This window comes from Letharia columbiana (genome assembly GCF_014066305.1).
Source record: "Letharia columbiana isolate WasteWater2 chromosome Unknown Sc0000008_s0, whole genome shotgun sequence".
In the NCBI taxonomy this organism is placed as follows: domain Eukaryota; kingdom Fungi; phylum Ascomycota; class Lecanoromycetes; order Lecanorales; family Parmeliaceae; genus Letharia; species Letharia columbiana.
The window spans coordinates 156,662-178,023 of record NW_023501044.1 but is presented as its reverse complement, the minus strand read 5'-3'; the positions used below and the strand labels follow the sequence as shown (position 1 = coordinate 178,023).

The following is a 21,362-nucleotide window of genomic DNA, read 5'->3' as shown; positions in this document are numbered from 1 at the left end:
ATTGAGGGCTTTCGTTAACTATAAAAGCGTATTTAAGATATAGCGATTTATAAGTTTAGATTTCTATCTAAGGATTTATAGCCGATATATTAACTAATATAAGCGAGAAATACTCTATAATAGCGTTATTGATATTATTTATAGTTAAATAGCGATATAGTTCGAAATAAGCTATTTAGTACCAGTGAGATTTTCAAATATTCGCCTCTATCTATCGAAAGCCGTATTGCGATCTCTCTATAGACGTACGCTATCTAAAATTTTCTATCGACGATAACTATCCGCATTATAAGGCGATAATATTTCGCGAAATCTATAGCGATAGTGGAACGTAAGTCTGAAATATAGTTAATGGATTTGATTCTTAATATTATCTCAAATATTTTAGCGGCGACTTCGAGTTAAGAGTTATTCTGGCGGTTAATAACGGTTGATAAACTTAATTATCTTAGTTTATATAGTCCCTTAGTAATAACTAATATCTCTACTAAACCTAGTCGGGACAGCATTATGGATGAAATATTGAACGTACTTTATAGTTTACGGAGCCCGACCGACCAGCGACTACGTGGTAAGCTTGCGGAGATCATAAGTATAGCTATCAAGCTCTGGGGTGCCCTTCGGAAGGACGGCTGTCGAGTCGATTTCGACTACGACCCTTCGAGCGGTGATTGGCAGGAGTGGGATTTTGTTGATGACGTAGCGACAAATGGCTCCATGGCGGCGACTTCGCCCAGCGAGATACCTGTGGACCAACTACCTTCAAAATCATTTATGTTATTCCCTCGAATCACGGGCTCCTTTGGTTGTGCCAGCCCTCGCATCCTGCACGCGGGATCGGCTCTTCCTCATGATTCTCCGGCCTTTCAAACAGGTCTTCAAGAAATTGAGCACATCAATCACGCGACGAAGGAATTCAAACGTTATCTGTGCAGAGGATCCAGCGCTCAATCTTCACCAGTAATAGGTAAACGTCAAGGAGATTGGCCGGCTCTACATGGTGGCAACAATTAAGTCCGTCAAGTTTTGGTGCAATGATGGAGAGATAACTTAGACGCGAGGGCGGATCACCAATAGCCAATTGATTGAGGGAAGCGATCCGTGTACCATGAATGCGTTCCTCTTCGTCAATATATTATACGCTATCCCAACTTCACTAGAAGGCCAAAGCACTGCAACGCTTACGACTCATTTTTCATCAAACAAGTGTAATGATCTTACGACGTTAATTTAGTAGCATATATACTCTCCATATTACGGAGGTCGTTGAGTGCGTTTGAGCGTGACCAGTTGTAATCATCAAATCTTTAGCGACCAGATAGTTCCTTTTCGCGGACACAAGGTCCGACTCAAGACGTGACAGCGTGCCCAAGAACAAATGAGTACTGGAGATCCTGTCGCGCTTGGGCCCAGTACAAGCAGTACGTACTGCGCTAGCAGGTACCAGCTGTCGGTTCTGGAGAAGATTTCAACGGCCTGGCTAAGCCGTGCCCATGCATCTTCACGGTCTCCAGCATACCACAGAGCGCGGCCGAGGTTTAAATGGCTCATGGCTTTAGAGTTTTTCACATCGTCGCCGAATTGCATTCGTATTCGTTCAGCTTTGGTCTGCCATAGGAGTGCCTCGTCATAATTCCGAAACGAAAGGGCAAGGTTAACAGTGGGACAGAGCGGGACAAGACAGGATGTGAGGGGACGCGTCAGAGAATGCCGTTAGTGGCTGATCTCTCCCGCCAATCGCGTATAGTTTTGCACCACCCCAATTGCGCCTTCAATTTCGGTCTAATAAAACTCCGTGCCGAACCTCGGTAACCATTCTAGCTACTAGCCTCGCGGTGCGCGAAATAAACTGCACTTAGGGCCCACGAAAGATGGTAGGATAAGTTTTTTACCAATACTTATAACTCGCCCACAAATGCTTTAATCATAAAACTCTTGGTTTATAAGTTACTCTAATCGACTTTGTCTATAGATTCCTAACCAAAAGTATAAGCGTATACTGAATCGTTGAAGATTTATCCAACTTGAGAATTGTGCCACTCTGCAGTTTATTTTTGTTCTGGCGAGCTACCCTACTACGACCCACTACTACTCTCTATTCTTCACTCTCTTTGTCATCCGCTTACAAGTCTATCACCCTTCAGCCCTCCACTCTCCCTCAAATATGTAAATAGGAACAGTTTCAAAGTCACTCTAGAACGTTCCAAATGCCAAGCCCACCAAATGACCGTTAGAAAATGACATGGTAAAGGTGTATCAAAGGAAGAGGCAACCAGAAAGGAGTACTACGTCAACCGAGATAGATGTTGAGACCGCAGCAGCGGATGAAGCAATACGGACTCTCAAGGTCAAGTGATCAGAAGGAACGGACACACCACATACATGATCCAATAACTTTGCATCAATGAGATATAGGTTTCGTTGGATAACATTCGCGATCAGATTTGGAATGATGCCATATGAGAACACATAATCAGGAAGCATAGATAGATGGTTGTTGCGAAACAAATCAGAGTACTCGTACATAAATTATATGACCGTGAGAGACGATTGCGCCTTGGCGTCCTATGAGCCTCCATAGGTTACGTATATATGGACAGTCACCTCCATACCGGGTCTCTTGTCTCAGATCTTGCGGCTTCTTCTGCCTCACACTTGGCAAATTCTGCACTTCCAATCTCAGCGCAACGTGCAGCATTGTAGAGCGCTTGCATGAATACATCGCCATAGCTGGGATGTGTTAGCGCATGTAAAAACTAAAAGTAGGCCATGAATCTACCTAACAGTGACATTCTTTTGATCCCAGGAGTTCTTATATGCGTGTTTCGCGAAATTGTCACTCCAGGCAGTCGTCACCACATTGGGGCTATCATTGACTTCATGAGTTCCCGCTCTCGCGCTTTAATCTTTCGATCCACGGCTCGTTTGGCCTCCTTATACTAATCGTAGGTGGCTTGTCCTTCTGCACGGTAAATAAACGTAAACTAGTGTCGAATACGCTGGAACAGTTTATCTCGGCGGCGACGAAGCTCCTAGATTTCTTCCTCCTGGCGGATACTTACACTCTACGCTTCGGTGAGCTCTTTAAGTCGTCGAGGATCGATCCGTCGACTTATCCGATTGGCCGCTTAAATTAACTCCGTCCGAGGCGCTATATCGCCGTATACGACTTAAATATTATATCGAATCATACGGGATAGATAGTTACGCTGAAAGATAACTGAGTTAATATAATCTATAACTAGATTACAAACGACTTTATTAGAATTAAAATTATCTAGTAAATAATTATATTAGTCTAGGCTCCGTAGAATTAAAAGCCTTAAGACTTATTATTAATAGTATTTTCTGTCGCTCGTCGAAGATAATAGATCGTAAAGATCTATACGAAGCTAATCTCTTCTTCTAATCGTTTAATTCACTCGTAATACTTTTCGTAAAAGAGCGCCGTGTCGGCCGAGGTAATATAGCCTCTAGCGGTTTATATAGACATACGAAACAATAATACGTCTAGTATATCCTCTTTTCATGGGATTAATTGGCAGTTTAATCCCTTTAAGACGCCCAGCGTTAGAACTATCCTAAAATTTGTATTCGGAAAGAGGTAGACATTATCGTCGTAGGCGAGACTGATGATATAAGATATAATACAAAATATAGGGTTGGTATCGATAAAGAACGTGTAGGTCTTTTTGTATGCCGGTCAGATTGACGAACTCGATTTCTTAGCCGTCACTTACGATCTCTTACGCTTCTTGCGAGACTTGGTTCAGGTGAGCTTCAGCTATAAGGTGAGGGCTACTTCCCCCATAGCCTTATCGCGCTGGACGAGCAAATTCAGGTCGCGATAGATGATTCCGAGAAGGGCTCCGGGTCGGGATCCAGTGAACGCCGCGACCAGCAGGATCGTTGTCAGCTGAACCCTTTGTCGTTCGTGCGGGAAGGTGTTGGTGTCCGTTACCCAATGGCAACGCAGCAGCTCCACGAAATCCACCGCATCCAAGAGAGGCTTGTCGGTTTCGCTATCATCCAGCCTGTGTTCTTCGGTCAATGGACCGTTGATCTAAGCGTTCTTATTTGTGTCCTCGTCGCTGATCTTGTATCACTTGCTCTCCTACGCTGGCAGCTTATCCGTTTCCGTTCGAAGTCTGAGCTATTCCGTCAACCACAGATATAGATTCTAATATTGAAATGCGTTTTGGACTCCGCTCTGGTTAGTCTGATGGTGATAGATACCTCAAGGGGGGTTAACGACGGTAAACCAAGACCATTTCGAATATCACGTATATTATCGCGGCTGATTGATTCGTTTAGGAGAACGGTTTAGGCTCGCTGTTAACCTACTTTTTCGCTTCTCTATTACATATATATTAATCGCAGAGATTTATCTTCTATTAAAGGAATCTATCAATGCATATACTAACGTTAAAAGCTCCTATTTACGCGGTGCATGTTCCCGAAAGTGAGTCTCTACTACTTTAAATGGTGGTGGCGTAAGTGTAGTCCTATTGGGACCGTCTTTCTTATCCTCTTGAAATTTTTGCCTCTTATCAGAGTATAGTCATGCCAGCGCCGTGGGACCTGCATACGCTAAACTAGACTGCAGCTTGCATAAAGACGTACTTCATTTTTGGACTGTTTTCAGCGCAATCATTATCGAGTATTTGCTCTTTAGTGTACTTTACTGGTGGGCCTTCTACCAAAATTATCCGAAGTGGATAGCCGCTCGTGTAGCAATTCCCATGTCTTGTTCTGCGGCTGTCCTCGTGGCTTCGGTATTTCTGATGATGCGGCGGAAGTTGCTGTTAGTTTAATATCTACTTCTTGCAGTAAGAAAGCAACTTCAAGATTCGAAGACCTTTCCAACAATTATGGCAGAGCTTTCTCTTGCTTATTACTTTTCACCTTTTGATATAAAGCGTTCACACCAAGTATGTCTTCTTTCGAGCTCGAACCGAGGGCGATCAAAGGGTACCGGGAATGATATTAGACCAATCGGCTCATGTCCTCAGTAATGATATTGACCGTAGAAAACCATCTACATCAACATCAAGGAAACCATTGAGACCAGCCTGCTAGCCCAGACTTCCGGAGATGAACCCAGGGAATCCGGGGGTGTCCCTACTCTCCCAGTGCCAGAATCGGAGCGTAAGGACCGGGGCCAAAATTGGAACTTTTGGGGGGGGGTTCCAAAAATGGAACGTGGAACTCGAGGGACGGTCCAAAAATGGAGTACAGAAACGGCGGAATAATAATGCGGGCAGGAGTTGCCGAAACATTAAAGATGTACAACAAATCAAAATAGCCCATATGAAAAAAGCGGAATAATATATGGATTATCTATTAGAGCTCCGCATATGGTCAAAAGACCCTTAGGTAAATCTAAAGCCGAAACATTTTACAAGATGTGTTTAGTGTTCTCTAGGCAGCAGCCATTCCGTTGATTGGCTATCAACCCCGCAATACAAAACGACTTACACGCTAGCATGGTCGTCGGAAGCGCGCGCTATCTGCATCTCGTTCTCGTGTTGAGATTCATTGCCTTTAGAGACAACTCCAATGCCCTGCAGTCGAAAGCGACAACTGTGTGTCCAAGCAGAGCCTACGACTGACTCTTCACCGCCCATCGCTAAACGACGAAAGCTCGAGAAGCAGCAACGACACAGGACACCCAGCTGGTTTTGGGACAATTTGTCACGGCAGTGGCTAACTCCTCTCCGAGAGTTTGATCGAAGAACAGAGTGGCCTGCTACCCCTTCACCGCCTGATCGGACTGGCAAGGAAGACATTGACCTTGCACAGCTCAAGCGCTTCGCAAGACACGGTGGACCAAGCCTTGGGCACCTGAGAGCTGTAATTTCCATCCAACCCTTTACCATACAACCAAAACAAGCATAGCTCTATGTATAGTCCGGTGATTCCACGCTCGCGATTTCTTTGTACTCCTGCACCACTAATTTCTCCCCCTCCTCCCCTTTTCCCGCCCTCTCGCCCTCCTCTTCACCCCCTACCCCGTCATATATACAACCAAACAACTAAACCAGCCGGCCTCCATATGATACTCTAGTCCGGTAACCCCACGCTCGCGATTTCTTTATACTCCTGTTGCACTATTCGCTGTCCCTCAAATTCCTCCCCGACTCTCGCTCTCTCCTCCACCACATCCACTTCCTTAGCCCCCATCTCAAAAATAGCCACCTTCTCCACCTTGACTCCCTCCATCCACACCATGTTCTCATATCTCTTGACCAAGTACGTAGCGTCGAACTTCCCATCCCTCCTCTTAATTTCCCCAACCCGCTCCTTTCCCCTGCTCTGTCCTTTTCCGGTTCCTCTCTTCTTCCCGCGGGCGTATATAGTATTAAGGTCTGCTTTTCACGCTGGAAGGGTAGTTGGCATATGCTTGATAGTACTGAAAGTGATTGTGACTGCTGATTGTCTTTTGGACTTTCCGGACATTCGTTTAGCATGTATAAAAGAGTGATCGCCTCCATCGGACTCTTGTGAGATGTGCCTCTGGACGTTATGATGCTCATAATGGCATTGGATTCCTAAGTGTTTGGATTATCCAAAGCCTTCTTTGTCAGTTCCTACCAAGGTATGGAAGTAATCTGATATGGCTTAACCTACAACTGGCTGCTTCAGCGGTCAACTTGACCATCTACGTCCGGTACGTCCGGTACGCTTCTGCGGTGCAGGTTTTGCTTATTCGCAGCCGAAATCGAGCTAAGTGATATACTCAGACGCTTGGAAAGATTGGGCTGCGGAATCATAAATAGTATTCGTAGTTGCTGCATCGCTGCTGAACAGATGTGGTAACCTTTGCCCAAGAATTCTACAGCTTTCTGCATGAAGACGGAGAATGCGGGGGAATGAGCCGTAATGCCAAGCGAATTTTCTAGGAAGCCGCAGATCGACTCTAGCGATAACTGACTGTCTCGTATCATCCAGAAGTGAGTTACGACGCTAAAAGTTGGCGTTGGGATAAGGTGTGTTTTAGAGCAATTTTGAGGGAGATCAAACTATCTGATTGGTTGATAGCCGGGCGCTATATTAGCGTTATAACTCACTTCTGGATAGCACGAGTACAACATACTTAGTAGTAGATGGATTAGTTCTGCTATTTACATAAGCTGTTTTACTTATCTGGTGTATTGTAAAATTATATAGAGATTATCTGTAGATACAAATAAGGCTATTGTTAAATTACGGAGCTAAGTATATACCTCTTTACAAGCTAGTACTTCCGATGAAAGTTGTTACGTGTGCCTATGATCTTTATATTACAAAGCGAAAGGTTCTTAGTAAGACCTCTCGTTGATAATTTGTGATAGATTCGCAGACTTGGAGTGTGCAGACCCTTTTTCCACTGGCGAGCCAGCGTGCTCATATCACCTGCCATGAGCCTTTGACCTGATGTCTTCTTGAGACAATTTCAGCATCATCAGCAGGGTGACAAGCTCACCGCTCCACAGGGGCGAAAAAAAGGGACTCTGGCCTATTTTCGATTCGGACACTGCTCACTTTTTTCGCCTCGACACAGCGGAGGCTTTCCGCTTCAAAGAAGTCTCTCATACTACCGACATTGAAGATTTTCGAAGCCAGTCAAGATGCCTATCGTCAACGTCTTACACAACGCCCACGAAGAACCTTGAACTCTGGCAACATCTTTGTGAGTGATGAGATCAGTTTTCATCGAGCCTTCATTCCTCACCCTCCTCCGTCAGATTTTGTCCCTACATAGAAGATTGTAAGCTCGGCCGCGCGTCTGCTGACAGATAGTGCTTCTTGATTGCAGATACGTTATATTAATCTCGAAACCCTTCGCATCGGTCAAGCCACCCACCCTACTCAACCCTACGCCCTACCTCATCTCAATTTCCTACTAAGTCGCAACGCTTAATCAGTGCCTGTTGAGGCTAGGCAGCCAGGAAGTGAACAAGCGGTCTATATATGATACATGGAGCTGTAATTTAAGGAAATAACGGGACTCAGCAGAGCACAAAACATGGGCTTTATCAGCTTGTATATGAAGAAGCTACAGCATCAAGACTTCCCATAACAAGCTCCTTGGCCTTCACTCACGTGTGAACGGCATGAAGCTGGTTTCAACAAAGGCAGAAGATATGGACACATGGACAACTGTATTCGACCTTGTCGCGCGCACAGAACCCATATCACAACCTACAACCCCTCCCAAATCTCACTCATCATTTACATCCTCGTTCCAGCAGACGCCTTAGTTTTTTAACATAGGAAGCTTCGCAGACACATCGGAGCACAGGAGGCAGGTCGATGATGCGCTGAGGAGAGAGCTAATGCGAGACCTCAGAATGGGTACCCCTAACTTCGTCCACCCGTTCTCGAACGCCCCGGCGAAACAATTTTGGACTAGCGTCAAGAAAGAGATTCATTCGTCGGCGATGCTTTTCGCACCGCAGACCAGTGTAGTGAGAAATGTCTGTAGCCGGATTTCCGCATGGATACCGAGGTGTCCGATCACTCCAACACTGTGGAGTCCGGAGCTGCAGAAGCTCGAGGGACACACTGGTTCGGTGAACGCGGTGGCATTCTCCCAGGACGGCTCGCTGCTCGCTTCTGCGTCACATGATGAAACAGTCAGACCATGGAACCCGAGTACGGGTCAAGATGGCTGAGGCGGAGAGGATGTATCAGCGGGCACTGGAGGGACACGAGAAACCATGGGGCCCTGAGCATACATCCACACTCGACACCATTAATAACTTGGCTGCTCTCTATCCTGGTCAGGGCAAGATGGATGCAAGCCCGTCGTCAAATTCGATAATATCGTCATTTATCCATATGCTGTCATCGGGCGACAGCTGAACGGGCGAGGGAACATATCAAAGACGAGCACTAGTATATCTCTGAACTTCCTGCTCCACTTTTGGATCACTTTTTCTCGTCTTCCTCGCACTTCTGTACTCCATTTTTGGAACTCTCCCCCCAAAACAAAGTTCCAATTTTGGCCCCGTTCCTTGCGCTCCGATTCCGGCACCGGGAGAGTAGAGATACCCTCGGATTCCCTAGGTTTATCTCTAGACGTCTATACATTCTGAGATAGTGTATTAACTCGAAGATTATATTAAATTCGAGGGTATGCAAGCTAAAATGTCTATAAACTCGAAGGCTACACAACTTAAACACAAATCCAAATACTATTATAGAATTAGAATATACAATATTAGGAAGTTTAATACGTTTAGAAGTTTAGTATTATCTTATTACTCTAGATAATATAGTAATATACATTAAAAAGCATACCCTCGAAGAATATATATCCTTCGAGTTAATACACTATCTCAAAGTGTAGCCTTGTGGAGATGAACCTAGGGAACTATAGGGTTTCCCCCATTCTTCCAGTGCTAGAGCTTTTCAAGTGGTCAAAGTTTCGAGATTAAAAAAACGTAGAACAGTTGCTCTAGTAGATACAATGAATCCGTGAGGCCAGGCAAACAACAATCAGCCTAAAACTCCACCAGGTATCCTAATTTTGTCAGACATGTAGACTCCGTGAACGGTCGCTGCATGATTCTTAAAATGCATTACGCTATCAAGCGTGACTGCCGCACATTCGGGATAAGGGAAAGGAAGGCGTTGATCGTCAGCATAGGGTTGGCCAGCTGGTCCTCCAGATCCATCTCAGCGATCTCACTCGTCATCAGATCGTCTGCAGCCTTTGCAGCCTCTCGTTCTAGGTCTCGACGAGCTCTGGCCTCCTCCTCACCATGCTCCGCTATCTCAGCATTCCACTCATCTTGTTTACGCTGCTTGCGAGCAGCTACTCTCGCCTCAGCATCATCTCTCCTCTTATAGAGCGTATTTCGCTATTGAGACCATTCCCAGAGCCTCTCACGGCCGCCTCCCCACTCATTACCATTAGGTCTGATAGCCTCATGAAACTCAAGGCCATACTGATCGGAGGGATTGCGACGGCGGGGATCGTCAAGTGGGAGCGTCAATGCACCACCACCAAGGTCCTTGCGGTGCTTGGGAAGTCTAGCCTCCTTGGATCTCCGAGGTGTCTTGCCTTTGTAGGGAGGAAGCTGTGGCTGTCGCTGTCGCTGTGATACACGAGGCGTTGGAGTCGTCGGATCGCTCTCTTCATCCCCTGCCATTTCAGCAGCAGCAACACGTAGGAGAGCTGTGGTAGGACTCTCATCAGCACCAGCATCAGCACCAGTATCAGCGATAGCTGGTTGACGAGGAGCTGGTTGACGAGGAGATGCGCTCGCCACGTAATAAGCTTATGATGCTCGTCACCGGTCGATAAAGTACCTACCAAGATCAAATACGGAACGGCTGACATACGGAGGTTGATATCAAAAGTCCTGCAACATGCCAAGACTCTTCGGATATCTCTGGTTTTTGGTTTAGTCTCAAAGTGGTTAGCATCATCCCATACCCGCACAGTTGAAAGGTGGTGTAGTGGGGTACTTTAAGGTAGGTATCTTAACTATTAGCCTGAGGCAGCAATCTATCCTTTATCCTTGCCGGCTCAACCGAATAAACGTTCTCATACTTCTTATAGCTTTAGAAGCGCAGTCTAGCTCTGTATTCTAGCTGCTATATATAGTCAACAGTGGGCAGGCTAAAGAAGGACTGGTCAGACTACTGAATCAGACCGCGATGGCGGGGCTGCAACAAAATGCGCACGGCAAAGCTCCAGAGGCGGTGAGTACGGTATTTAAGCCTCATGACAGAACAACACTGTACTGACACCGCTCACAGCCATGGGGCTTGCACCTTATTGCCGATACCACTAGCGAAGCCAGACAAGAGGGGGTAGCTGTGGAGTCAGTGATCTTCTCGTCAGGCAGCACCGCTTGTCTTGCTCATGTGTGCAATCCAGCATTATCGCCGTACACGGGCTTGGCGCGAATCCTGATCACGCTTGGGTGCGGCATAAAGACATACACTATGGACAGGATAAAGATGTGCGATGGCTCACGGATCTGCTGCCGAAGACATTTCGTGATTTTCAGCCTAGCATTAGTGCTCGCATCTTTTGTTTCAATTATCAGTCTGCGTGGCTGGGACCGCAGCTCAGTCGCAACCGGTTGGAAAGCGTTGCAACAAGGCTGTTAGACGATATGAGAAACAGGGTTCGTCTAGCCGTTGGAGGAGATTGCTTGTCCATACTGATTTTAGCACTTACAGAAACTCGCTTCGTCAGATCGACCAATCATCTTTATTGGCCATTCCTTCGGCGGGCTGGTGATCGAACAAGCAGTTGTCTAAGCACAATCGGTCGGCAGTAGGTATGAATATCTTGTCAAGCTCATTGGCGGTGTCGTCCTTCTTGGAACCCCCCACCAGGGATCGCAATCACAGAAATGGGGCTCGATCGTAGCACATCTAGCTAGTCTAGTTGACTATGGTGAGACCGCGTTGATGAAAGAGGTGGATGAGAAATCGATGAAGATATTTGACCTCGTTTCAGAGTTTAAGAAAATAATGATTAGCTTGGACCTTGCGAAGACAGCTGTCCTATGTTTTTACGAGAATCTCCCAACCAGCTATTTGGCACGGGTGGTCAAGACCGGGGAGTGGTTACAAAGACAGACTTCATCCATGGTGAGAATGTTAAATTAGCTATCCGACTACAGAATGGCTGCTAAAGCCAGCAAGGTGGTTGAAGAGAAGTCGGCCGTTTTATCCGGATTTTATTCCGTCGTGCTGGATTCCGACCATTTGAAATTGAACAAATTCAAAAGTGCGGAGGATGGAAACTATGTTTCTGTGTCCTCTAATCTTGCCAGAATCTGTGCAGAAGCACCCCAACTGATCCAGAGGCGTCAAAATTGTCAGTCAATGTAAAGTGCGATGTCTGCTCGCTCATAGCTGACTGCGAATCTATGAGTAAAAGGTACGGCGTCCAGTCAGCACAGTCATTTTCTAGTACCACGAGAACGTGTCAAGGACTTTATTGGCCGTAGCAATCTGCTCGACTCGGTTCGGTCACACTTCCTTGGCCACCAAAATGGACCACCGCCCTGTGTAATCCTTCACGCACTCGGGGGACAGGGGAAAAGCCAGATAGCGTTAGAGTACTGTCGAAAATGGCGAGAAACATACCGTGGTGTCTTCTGGGTCAACGCCAATTCCGAGATGACTGCCACGCAATCGTACGGCACGATTGCGGCCGAGCTAACGGGAGCATCGAAGTTCGAGACAAGTGATAGCGCTGCCCAGATAAGACTGGTCACAGGCAATCTAGAGCGATGGAGTGAAGCGTGGTTGTTGGTTTTTGACAATTACGACGATCCTGAGAGTTTCACAACTGAGATCAGGTCATTCTTTCCGACTAGTAGGCTGTGTCCGACGTTCATAGTCGAGTAATTGCTAACAAAATTGGTAGAAGGGCATGGTCACGTACTTTTTACCAGCCGCAATCGAGATCTCAGTCGACTCGGCACGCTTCTCGAGATCCCACCGATGGAGATGGAGGACGGTGTAAGACTTTTGCTTCGGGGTTACAATGATAATGATATACAAAGAAGTCATAGAGACACGGCATCAAGCATTGTCGAGCGTCTCGGTAATCTTGCCCTCGCCATCGATCAAGCAGCGGCATACATCAAATACAAGCGTCTACTGCTAGATCGACTAGGAGATTTTCTGGCAATCTACGAGGCTGAGCGAAAAAAGGTGTTGACTTATACTCCAAAAAATTGGGAGTATAAGCATATCAATGCTTTCACAACATGGGAATTGTCCTTTCAGCAATTAATCTCAGGGAACGAACCTTGGAAAACGGACGTAGCTCACTTCCTGACTTTGTCTGCCTTCTTCGCTCCTACCAAAATCTCCGAATCCTTGTTCCGTTTTTATCGGAGAGCGCATGGTAGTGAAGTGCGATGGATAGAAATTTTCAGCACGAGCGATGATGCCGAGGAAGATAGGAATGAGGACAGCAACGAGGAGAACGATAAAGCGAGCATGCAAAGTTTCGACGGTAGCTCCAATGATGAGTCTTCCGACTCTATCTGCGATGATGAATGGAGCGCTGATCAATTTTGGGACATCATCGCACATTCGGATGATCTGGGCCTGCTGCAAAGCATCTCCCCAGCGGCGGGCCATCAGGGGGCAAGTCTCTCTTTGCATCCTGTCATCCGAGATTGGTTACAGCTCCGATTGATGAAGAAGGAACGCCAGGAGTATACGCAGGAAGCGATAACAGTTCTCGGGTGCTGTGTCAAGAGATACGGCGATCGTTCTTCGACAAGTCTGGAGGAGAGGACAGCGCTTACAACGCATATGGATGTGTCTATGTCAAACGATGAAAAGTTCTCAAAGTCGCAAGATAAGCTCGGTGGCAATATCGCAAACTGCAACACCGCCAGCTTGTTTGCAAGATTCTATGAACGCCAGGGGCGATATCGCGCATCAGAATGCCTGCGTCACCGCCTAGTAGAGACTCATAGGAGTAAATTAGGGGAGAAGGATCATTCAACCCTGAGAAGCATGATGGATTTGGCCAATATAATTTTTAAAGTTTCTCGAAATGGGGAGGCTGACCAGATGTATCGGCAAACAATAACTTTGATGGAGACAGAGCTGGGAGAAATGCATCCTGACACATTACATTGCATGAATAGTCTTGCACTATCGTTATACTCTCAAGAAAAATATGGAGAAGCTGAATCAATATACCGATCTATATTGACGTTGAGAGAAAAGGAGCGGGAAAAGGACGATCCTAGTATAGTACGCAACCGGAACGGCTTGGCGATGGTATTGAGTCACCAATCAAGATATAGCGAGGCCGAAGAGATTCATCAATCAACTTTATTGGTTCAAGGAAGAACATTAGGCAAAGAACATCCTAGTATATTGCAAACCATGAGCGTTTTAGCAGAGACGCTGGTCCATCAAAACAAGTACGAGGCGGCCGAGGAGATGAACCGACGAGCGCTGGAAGGGAGAGAGAAAGTGCTGGGAGTCGAGCATCCCTCGACATTGACCAGCGTCAGTAATCTGGCATCGGTGCTTCAGTATCAGGGGAAGTACGAGGCGGCCGAGGAGATGAACCGACGAGCGCTGGAAGGGTATGAGAAAGTGCTGGGAGTCGAGCATCCCTCGACATTGACCAGCGTCAGTAATCTGGCACTGGTGCTTCAGGATCAGCGGAAGTACGAGGCGGCCGAGGAGATTGACAGACAAGCAGTGAAAAGAACTACACTTCCCAGCTCATCTACATTCAAGGATAGTGATCAATCAGACTCAAGTGAAACAACGAGCATTGCCTCCTCGGCGTGGTCCGAGTTCAGCAAATCGTCAGCCTCATCATATGCCTCAGCTAGTGATATATCGGCGGCTGCCTTGGACGGGGTCATAGCTGTCTTCATGAGTGATGAAAAGCTTCGGTGTCTATTTGCTGAGGCTTTCACCAAGCAAGATCGAGATAGAGTTTCGAGGAAAGGTGCCCGACTTTTGAAATGGCTTGGACGAAGGCTCGTAATGGCTGCGAACACACCAGCAGAGAAAAAAGCAGCCAATTTTTTTTTTAGCCGCAGACGCGATCAGGCTATCATTGACAAGATAGCGCAAGGCATTACAACCATTTCATCAGGGGAAGAGAGACAAGAGCAGGCAGGGGAGGAAGTTGGACAGCAGGAGGCGACAAAACAAGAAAGGCTTGAACTTTACCTTCAACAACAAATGGAAAAGCCTACTATAAATCTCGAATCTGAAGAGACACCAGCTTTGGCTACCGAAACCATTGATGATCATTGGACCTCCTTTGGTAAGGATTTGAATGATGGTGGGAGCGATGCCTCAAGCGATTCCGAGGATGAGGACAAAGACAAACAGCAAACGGTGCAATTGAACATTGATGCAGTGAAGCTATTTTTGAAGTCAAGCGATGCCTTCGCGCGTTTCAAGGAGGAGTTTGAAGACTTTATAAATCCCTTTAGGAACGAAGCTATGTGGACGAAAACGTTATGGAATGGCAGAGAGCGGGTCCGCTTTGAGCACTCGAGTAATGTGCCTCGACTGACCAATATCGATAAATTGAAAATCGCAGCAGAAGAGAAGCTCGGAATGCCTATACTCTGGTGGCCGTTGAAACAGCCAAGAAAGCACCTGTCATCTAGCAAGATTCGCATTATCTGGATTTGCGTAGGTCACAGATCAATTCCTCACTTGGAGAGCAGTACTAACCAGAGAGCAAGGAATGTGGTGATGAAACATACGCAGACGTCTCTTGTGCTAAAGCACGAAGATATCGTCAGATGTGCGACACAAGCCCTGCGAAAGTCACAGCTGGCCAACCTCCCATATTGCCGACCAATAATGAACCGCTCGCTGATTCGAGTGATAGTCGTGGGTTAAAAGCATGGACGTCCGCTCTGATGGGGAAATTCACCAGCTTGCAACAAATACGTACGAGGAAGAAGCGCGCGTCTCCCGCAAGCCAAGGGTCTGGACAGAACGCGACGATTGTTTCGAACGCCACTCCGACTACGAAATATGTTCACTGGTGTGTAGATTCCGCACCGCGGAGAACTTTTCTGCACCATATCTGCATCGAACAGAAGAAAGGGAAGGATTTCGTCGACGAGCTGTGTAAGAGCTACAAAAAGCTTCGTGGATGGAGATGGTACTTATCCATGACGACATGCACTGAAATCAAACTAGTCAAAGTGAGGTGCTCACCTCAGATCAAAATGGCTCACTGACTGGTCGAGCAGCTCTCCCGCGTCTATAACGAAGAAGAAGCTGTAATCTGTACCTGTAAAGGCGACGTCCTGCCTAACCTGAACAACCAAAACGAGTACACCTACAACATTGACCCGCCGGACCTAGAGAAAGAAATTCACATACTTCGGGCCGAAAGAGCGCTGATTGACTACTACCATGGTTACAAAAATTGCCATGTGACTGATCATATTAGCCAACTTATTCTTGGAATACCACACCGCGTGACCGGCACCAAGCTTGGATTGAAAGGATACGGGATTTGGGCGCGGCAAGGTTGGACACTTTCTAGATTGGCAACTTTCGCTCTCATCACACAAGGCTGGGCCGTCGTGTTTGTGGCTTTCTGGTTATGGTACCATCCGGGAGACCTGCAGAATGCATTCTCCCCAGGATATTATTCGCTAGGGCTTGTTACAGTTTTTGTCGCAGTACCCGATGTTTTCCTCACCTAGACGGTACAAGGTAGGTTCTTTGGCATACGACGCCGCCGAGACCGCCACGTACCCTTGCCACGCATCGTTTTTGTGAGAATCCGAATAAGCGTAAATGCCTCGAATCACAACGCACGGGAAGTTATTCATGAACCCTGCCGCTTCCATCTCAAAGCATAAGATATCATGCTCTTTGATTAGCTGATCTCGAGCAATTGCGTCTTTCATTTGTTTCTCCGCTGATGCACTAAGGCCGTAATGCACGATCATGCTGCTACTGCTCTTCTTAAAACCCTGGCTCATGTTGTCACATGACGCCTTTGTTTGTATTGCCACATAACGCCTCTGCTCATGTTGCCACTTGACGCCTCTGCTCGTATTGCCACAGGGGCTCCGGGGTAGCCGTCGCTTTCAAAGAGAAGTACCCCTACGCCTTCCGCCAATATCAAGCATACTGCCTCTCACCGCCCACGGGCTCCAAGCTCTCCGTCAAACAACACCAAGCCAATCTCGTAGGCACAGCCCTACTCATTCCTCCACCCACTGCAACAAACCAGCGACAAGCATCTAAGACACCTCACTACATAGCCTGCCTATTCACCTCTCTCGACTACGGAAAAAGGGTCTCGCCCCCGGAGGAAATAGTGGAAAACACAAGAAAGGCGCTCGAAATCCTAGCGAAACAAGTTGCAGAGATGAGAGCAGCGGGCGAAGAGGTGGGCAAATGCTGTCCGGTAAGGATCAACAGCGGAAGGTTTGGTGTCGAGTGGCAGAAGACGAAGGCGGTTTTAGAGGCTGGAGGGCTGGATATCACGGTTGTTAGGCCGGAGGTAGAGCAGAAAGCAGGTGGGGCAGGCACTGCAGCAGGCAGGCAGTCTCCTGTCAAGGATGAGAATGAGAAAGCAAAAGGTGAGAAATGTGCCATGGGGACCAATGCAAGGCGGTCCAACCGTTGGACGTCGGGTCGAACGAAGGCTAAGGGTCCGTTTGAAAAACAGACACGCGGGGTGAAGAGGAGGGTTGAGAAGGATTTTGAGTACCAGTTACTAGACAAATCTAGAAGTCGTTCGTAAGATGCGTGAGATTCTCGCGCATTAGCAGACTTATTGGGCTTCTTGCACTCCGGATGCATCGCAGTCGTCTATGCCGCCGCCTACAGCTCCGTCCCCTGTCGCTTTACCTCAGTCACGACAGGACGGCGCGGTTAAGACTCCTCGTCCGGACTTTACTATCGGCCTTCGTCACTCGACGGTAGCTAGCGCACTGATAAAACGTGGGCTCAGCAAATACAAGGCCGACGATCTCCTAAAATTCTTGCAACGCGAGGACAAACTTTGCTCCGATCCTACGCAAAACTTCCTAAACGTTCGATTTCCGATCCTAGTGATTGAAGGCAAAGCATACGCTACTGGAAAGACCGTCTTCGAGTCAGTTAGTAGCACTCCTCCTTCGGCTGAGTTCCCATGATCGTCTAGCAGTAAGAAAGCTGTAGCTGACCCGTATTGATCTCTGTCAGAAATTGGAGACAATTTGCGTCATTGGATCGAAGCAACGATATTAGTCTCTCAAGACACATGCAAAGGACTGAATGGTATTCGTACTATGAACACTATGCATAATCCCGTAGCTCACAACTTGCGGGTCTGCTCTTGCCTTTTCAAGTACCTCAGTCATCATCGAGTAAAGCTCTCAATCCTCCTCAGCCCTTCTCAGCCACCGTTTTCCCCCTGGAAAAACGACCATTCCCAGCTCTTGCATGCATGTAATCGGCGGCTCGCAGTATTCGCAAAAAGCTACTATCATGTGACCTAGCGCCTTACCGGAGGTTCAGGTCAACAGCCTCAACTGCAACACAAACTGGGTCCGATACCGAGAGATCCATCTTGGTACGTGATGCAGTCTTAGTTATCCTCAAGCAACCGCGTATACAGGCTCTGAGTGAGGTAGCACACTGTCTTCATCTAGCCGTAAACCCCAAAAAGCTCCCTTATAACCCGTCCTTCGCTAAGGCATCCTCGCTTTTCAGTTCTTCCCTGCGCTGCATCGCTATCAGATATTCGAGGACTGTCTAATTATATATATGATCATAATCGAAGCCCTCACGCACGAAGAGATCACGGAAGATTTTGCGTAGATTGGAATATTTCGGTTTCTCGTCAAAACCAAGAGAACGGATATAGTCGAAATAAACCGCAATTCCTGAGGGAGATCCTCGCATAGATCCTCTGTATTAATCCTTCTCTTTTTCTTTAAGATAAGCTCTTTCTTTTACGTCTAATCTATGGCTATAAGATTTTATTATAAGAGAGAGCCTCGAAGAAAGTAGAGAAGTATATACTCGAGGGATTTCAAATTATTATAGTAATATTGCATTTAACTAGACGTTAGTCTTTACGTAGTAAGAATCGAGGATATTATACTTACTAATATCTAAATAATCATTAACGCTAATAAAACGAGCCGTGCTAATTAAATGTAAATTTCGAATATAATCGATATTAATCTAAGCAGTAAGGCGTTCGATAGCGAGTTCTAGATCCGTCACATAAATTAGATTCCTCTACTTTTCTATACTTATCAAGAAATTCTCCGATTTAATATCTCGATAAATGATACTCTTAAAATAGATATATTCGAGATAGTAAAGAAGCTAATCGACGAGCATTAATATAGTCTTAAGAGAGAATTTACGATCGTAGAAGTTGAAAAGATTTTTTAGACTCGGCCCTAGAAGATTAAATACTATAGTATTATATTTATACTTTATCTTATAAGCGTAAACTTATAAAATATTAATACTACTAGAAAGAAATCGATAGATATCGACTTTATCTTTTAGTAAGAAGAGGTTAATAGATACGTATTTAAGTTTAATAGCGATATCTTCGTCGATATTAATATTAATTTCTTATATGTAATAAGCTTTAAGACGTAGCTAAGGGTTTCTACATCTATCTTATCTATATAGATAGCGCCGAAGCCGCCCTTATCGACCCTCCTTTATAGCTAATATTTATCGACTATACGTAGATTCTAATATAGATAAGCTATTAGTATATCGTAACTACGTCTTATCGATAGAGCCTTTTTAAGATAGAGAAGATATAAGATCGAAGAATATAACTTACTTATTAAGTTTCTTATTTATAAATCTAATAGAAGCTATAGTAAATAGAGTACGCATTATTTTAATAGAATGAAGATTAAAAGAAGTAAGTGCTTATCGGCGTATAAGATATATTTAATATTCTCTAGATAGTAGTTATTTCGTTAATTGAATATTAACTCTATAATTTAAAATGACTTATACGCTAGCATAGTCGTCGAAAGCGCGCGCTATCTATATCTCGTTCTTGATTATTTATTATTTACTAGAAAAAGACGTATTATAAGTCTAAGATTTATTATCTTTAGAGAAAACTCTAATACTCCGTAGTCGAAAGCGGTAGCTATATATTAAAGCAGAGCCTACGATTAACTCTTTATCGCCATCTATCGTTAAATAATAAAAGCTCGAGAAGTAATAACGATATAGAATACTTAGCTAGTTTTAAGATAATTTATTATAGCAGTAGCTAACTTCTCGTACTCTTTAAGAATTTAATCGAAGAGCGAAGTAATCTACTATTCCTTCACCGTCTAATCGAATTAATAAGAAAGATATTAACCTTATATAGCTTAAGCGCTTCGCTAGATACGATAAACTAAGTCTTAAGTATCTAAGAGCTATAAGTTCTATTTAATCTTTTTAAAATTATCTTCTAACTGTATATCAATATCCAGAACCCGAAACCGCTATTTCTTTTAATCGAACGATATCGTCAAGTCAATTAGATTCTAGGAAACGAGCTAAGACTGGAAGAGAATCAGATATTTCCTTAAAGACGAAGAAATCCTCTACATATAACCTCGCCTTCGAGTAGCATCTCATTGATTATGGCATACACATAAACAATCGCGCTCAGAAACCAAGCAATTAGGCGGAAATCAATGGGAGAATTACTCAACCAAGGCCGTCTCTTTCCCCCTCGCGCTTCTCTGAGACCGCATTTGAAACCTTCCAGTAGACCAACGAAGAAGCATTGACTGAAGCCACAGTAATAAGCAAGACATTCCCGATCATTGCTGACACCGCCGACATTCCATCCCAAAAGAACCTTCTCTTCGAAAACCTCAAACACCTAACCGATGGCTCTATTACCAAAACCAAGCCAGACTTCTACAATGAAAGCCGTCTGATGAATCTTAATAAGTAGATTCAAGAAGAGCTAGAGCCCTATATCGTGCCGTCGACGAATACCGCTACACCGTGCTTGGCCAACTTCTTCACGAAGGGGAAAGGACTTAATGGGAATACCGCCGTGTGCAAGCGACAAGCTTTATATGACGGTGCTTTAGGTGCCCGTGGGATGCATAAGCTTCGGTTATACGTTGACCTAGGGACAGCTTACGACAATAACGCGTATACGATCACATCGACTTATTATGGCGGTTCGGGTGACCTCACGATCTATTCTACGCATTCTACTTCATTCAATGATTCCTAAAATTCAATTAAGTATCGGATGACCCAGCTCAACGGTTGGAAAATGACTGATAACTCAGAGGCTTTCCGATAAGGTGCTAGCGCTTTAAGGAATGCTAGGGATTAGGCGAAAGAGAAATAAAAAGAACTTATGATTGCGGTAAACGGCAAGATGCCAGATACGGAACACTTAGATTTGATTTCATCCACGTAGAGCTTTATATCATTATTATCGAACGAGGTTACTTATCCAGAATCTGAGACGTTAATTAACGAGCTTATCTTAGACGTTAATACATTTATTAGCTCTAGTTATAGAACTTCGATTAGAGCTTAAACGAATCTTCTATCTAAAGTCTCCTTAAATCGATAATTTATAAAAGCGTCTTAAGTTAAGAAGAGGTCTAGTAGGAGATTTAAAGTCTTATAAGTTATCTATAGAGAACCTAGGCTCTAATATAAAGAGGCATATCTGCGACGATAATAGCGTGCGGAAACTAGTTTACTAGTATAACCCGCTTTAGCTATCGTGCATTATCGATAATACGAATTCTATCGCTGAAAGATTAAATAGCGTACATTCGCGGTTTAGACATTTATAAGGCTGTGCCTTGGTGTGTAACACCACTAAGGGCTCCGATGAAGGTAATCGAAGACGTTATGGGGCGCTGAGT

General features: G+C 45.4%; 7 protein-coding genes across 7 annotated transcripts; 6 read left to right on the top strand and 1 right to left on the bottom strand.

Moving 5' to 3' along the window:
* Positions 1–510: 510 nt before the first annotated feature.
* On the top strand, positions 511–1,014 carry HO173_003396 (uncharacterized protein; the record flags this gene model as incomplete). The annotated part of the gene is made up of 1 exon (XM_037305323.1): positions 511–1,014. One exon carries the CDS (start codon positions 511–513, stop codon positions 1,012–1,014), a length of 504 nt encoding a protein of 167 aa, XP_037167731.1.
* Positions 1,015–5,559: 4,545 nt separating this feature from the next.
* Positions 5,560–6,734, top strand: HO173_003395 (uncharacterized protein; the record flags this gene model as incomplete). The annotated part of the gene is made up of 2 exons (XM_037305322.1): positions 5,560–5,853; positions 6,480–6,734. 2 exons carry the CDS (start codon positions 5,560–5,562, stop codon positions 6,732–6,734), a joined length of 549 nt encoding a protein of 182 aa, XP_037167730.1.
* Positions 6,735–8,333: 1,599 nt separating this feature from the next.
* HO173_003394 (uncharacterized protein) lies at positions 8,334–8,657 on the top strand (the record flags this gene model as incomplete). The annotated part of the gene is made up of 1 exon (XM_037305321.1): positions 8,334–8,657. One exon carries the CDS (start codon positions 8,334–8,336, stop codon positions 8,655–8,657), a length of 324 nt encoding a protein of 107 aa, XP_037167729.1.
* A 909-nt stretch (positions 8,658–9,566) lies between these two features.
* Positions 9,567–10,139, bottom strand: HO173_003393 (uncharacterized protein; the record flags this gene model as incomplete). The annotated part of the gene is made up of 2 exons (XM_037305320.1): positions 9,567–9,802; positions 9,878–10,139. 2 exons carry the CDS (start codon positions 10,137–10,139, stop codon positions 9,567–9,569), a joined length of 498 nt encoding a protein of 165 aa, XP_037167728.1.
* A 511-nt stretch (positions 10,140–10,650) lies between these two features.
* HO173_003392 (uncharacterized protein) lies at positions 10,651–11,262 on the top strand (the record flags this gene model as incomplete). The annotated part of the gene is made up of 4 exons (XM_037305319.1): positions 10,651–10,695; positions 10,753–10,817; positions 10,874–11,126; positions 11,182–11,262. 4 exons carry the CDS (start codon positions 10,651–10,653, stop codon positions 11,260–11,262), a joined length of 444 nt encoding a protein of 147 aa, XP_037167727.1.
* A 369-nt stretch (positions 11,263–11,631) lies between these two features.
* HO173_003391 (uncharacterized protein) lies at positions 11,632–17,236 on the top strand (the record flags this gene model as incomplete). Its single annotated transcript, XM_037305318.1, has 6 exons — positions 11,632–11,827; positions 11,891–12,331; positions 12,383–15,150; positions 15,204–15,674; positions 15,723–16,063; positions 16,552–17,236. The coding sequence occupies 6 exons, from the start codon at positions 11,632–11,634 to the stop codon at positions 17,234–17,236; spliced, it is 4,902 nt and encodes a 1,633-aa protein (XP_037167726.1).
* A 70-nt stretch (positions 17,237–17,306) lies between these two features.
* HO173_003390 (uncharacterized protein) lies at positions 17,307–17,724 on the top strand (the record flags this gene model as incomplete). Its single annotated transcript, XM_037305317.1, has 2 exons — positions 17,307–17,594; positions 17,680–17,724. The coding sequence occupies 2 exons, from the start codon at positions 17,307–17,309 to the stop codon at positions 17,722–17,724; spliced, it is 333 nt and encodes a 110-aa protein (XP_037167725.1).
* Between the last annotated feature and the right edge of the window lie 3,638 nt (positions 17,725–21,362).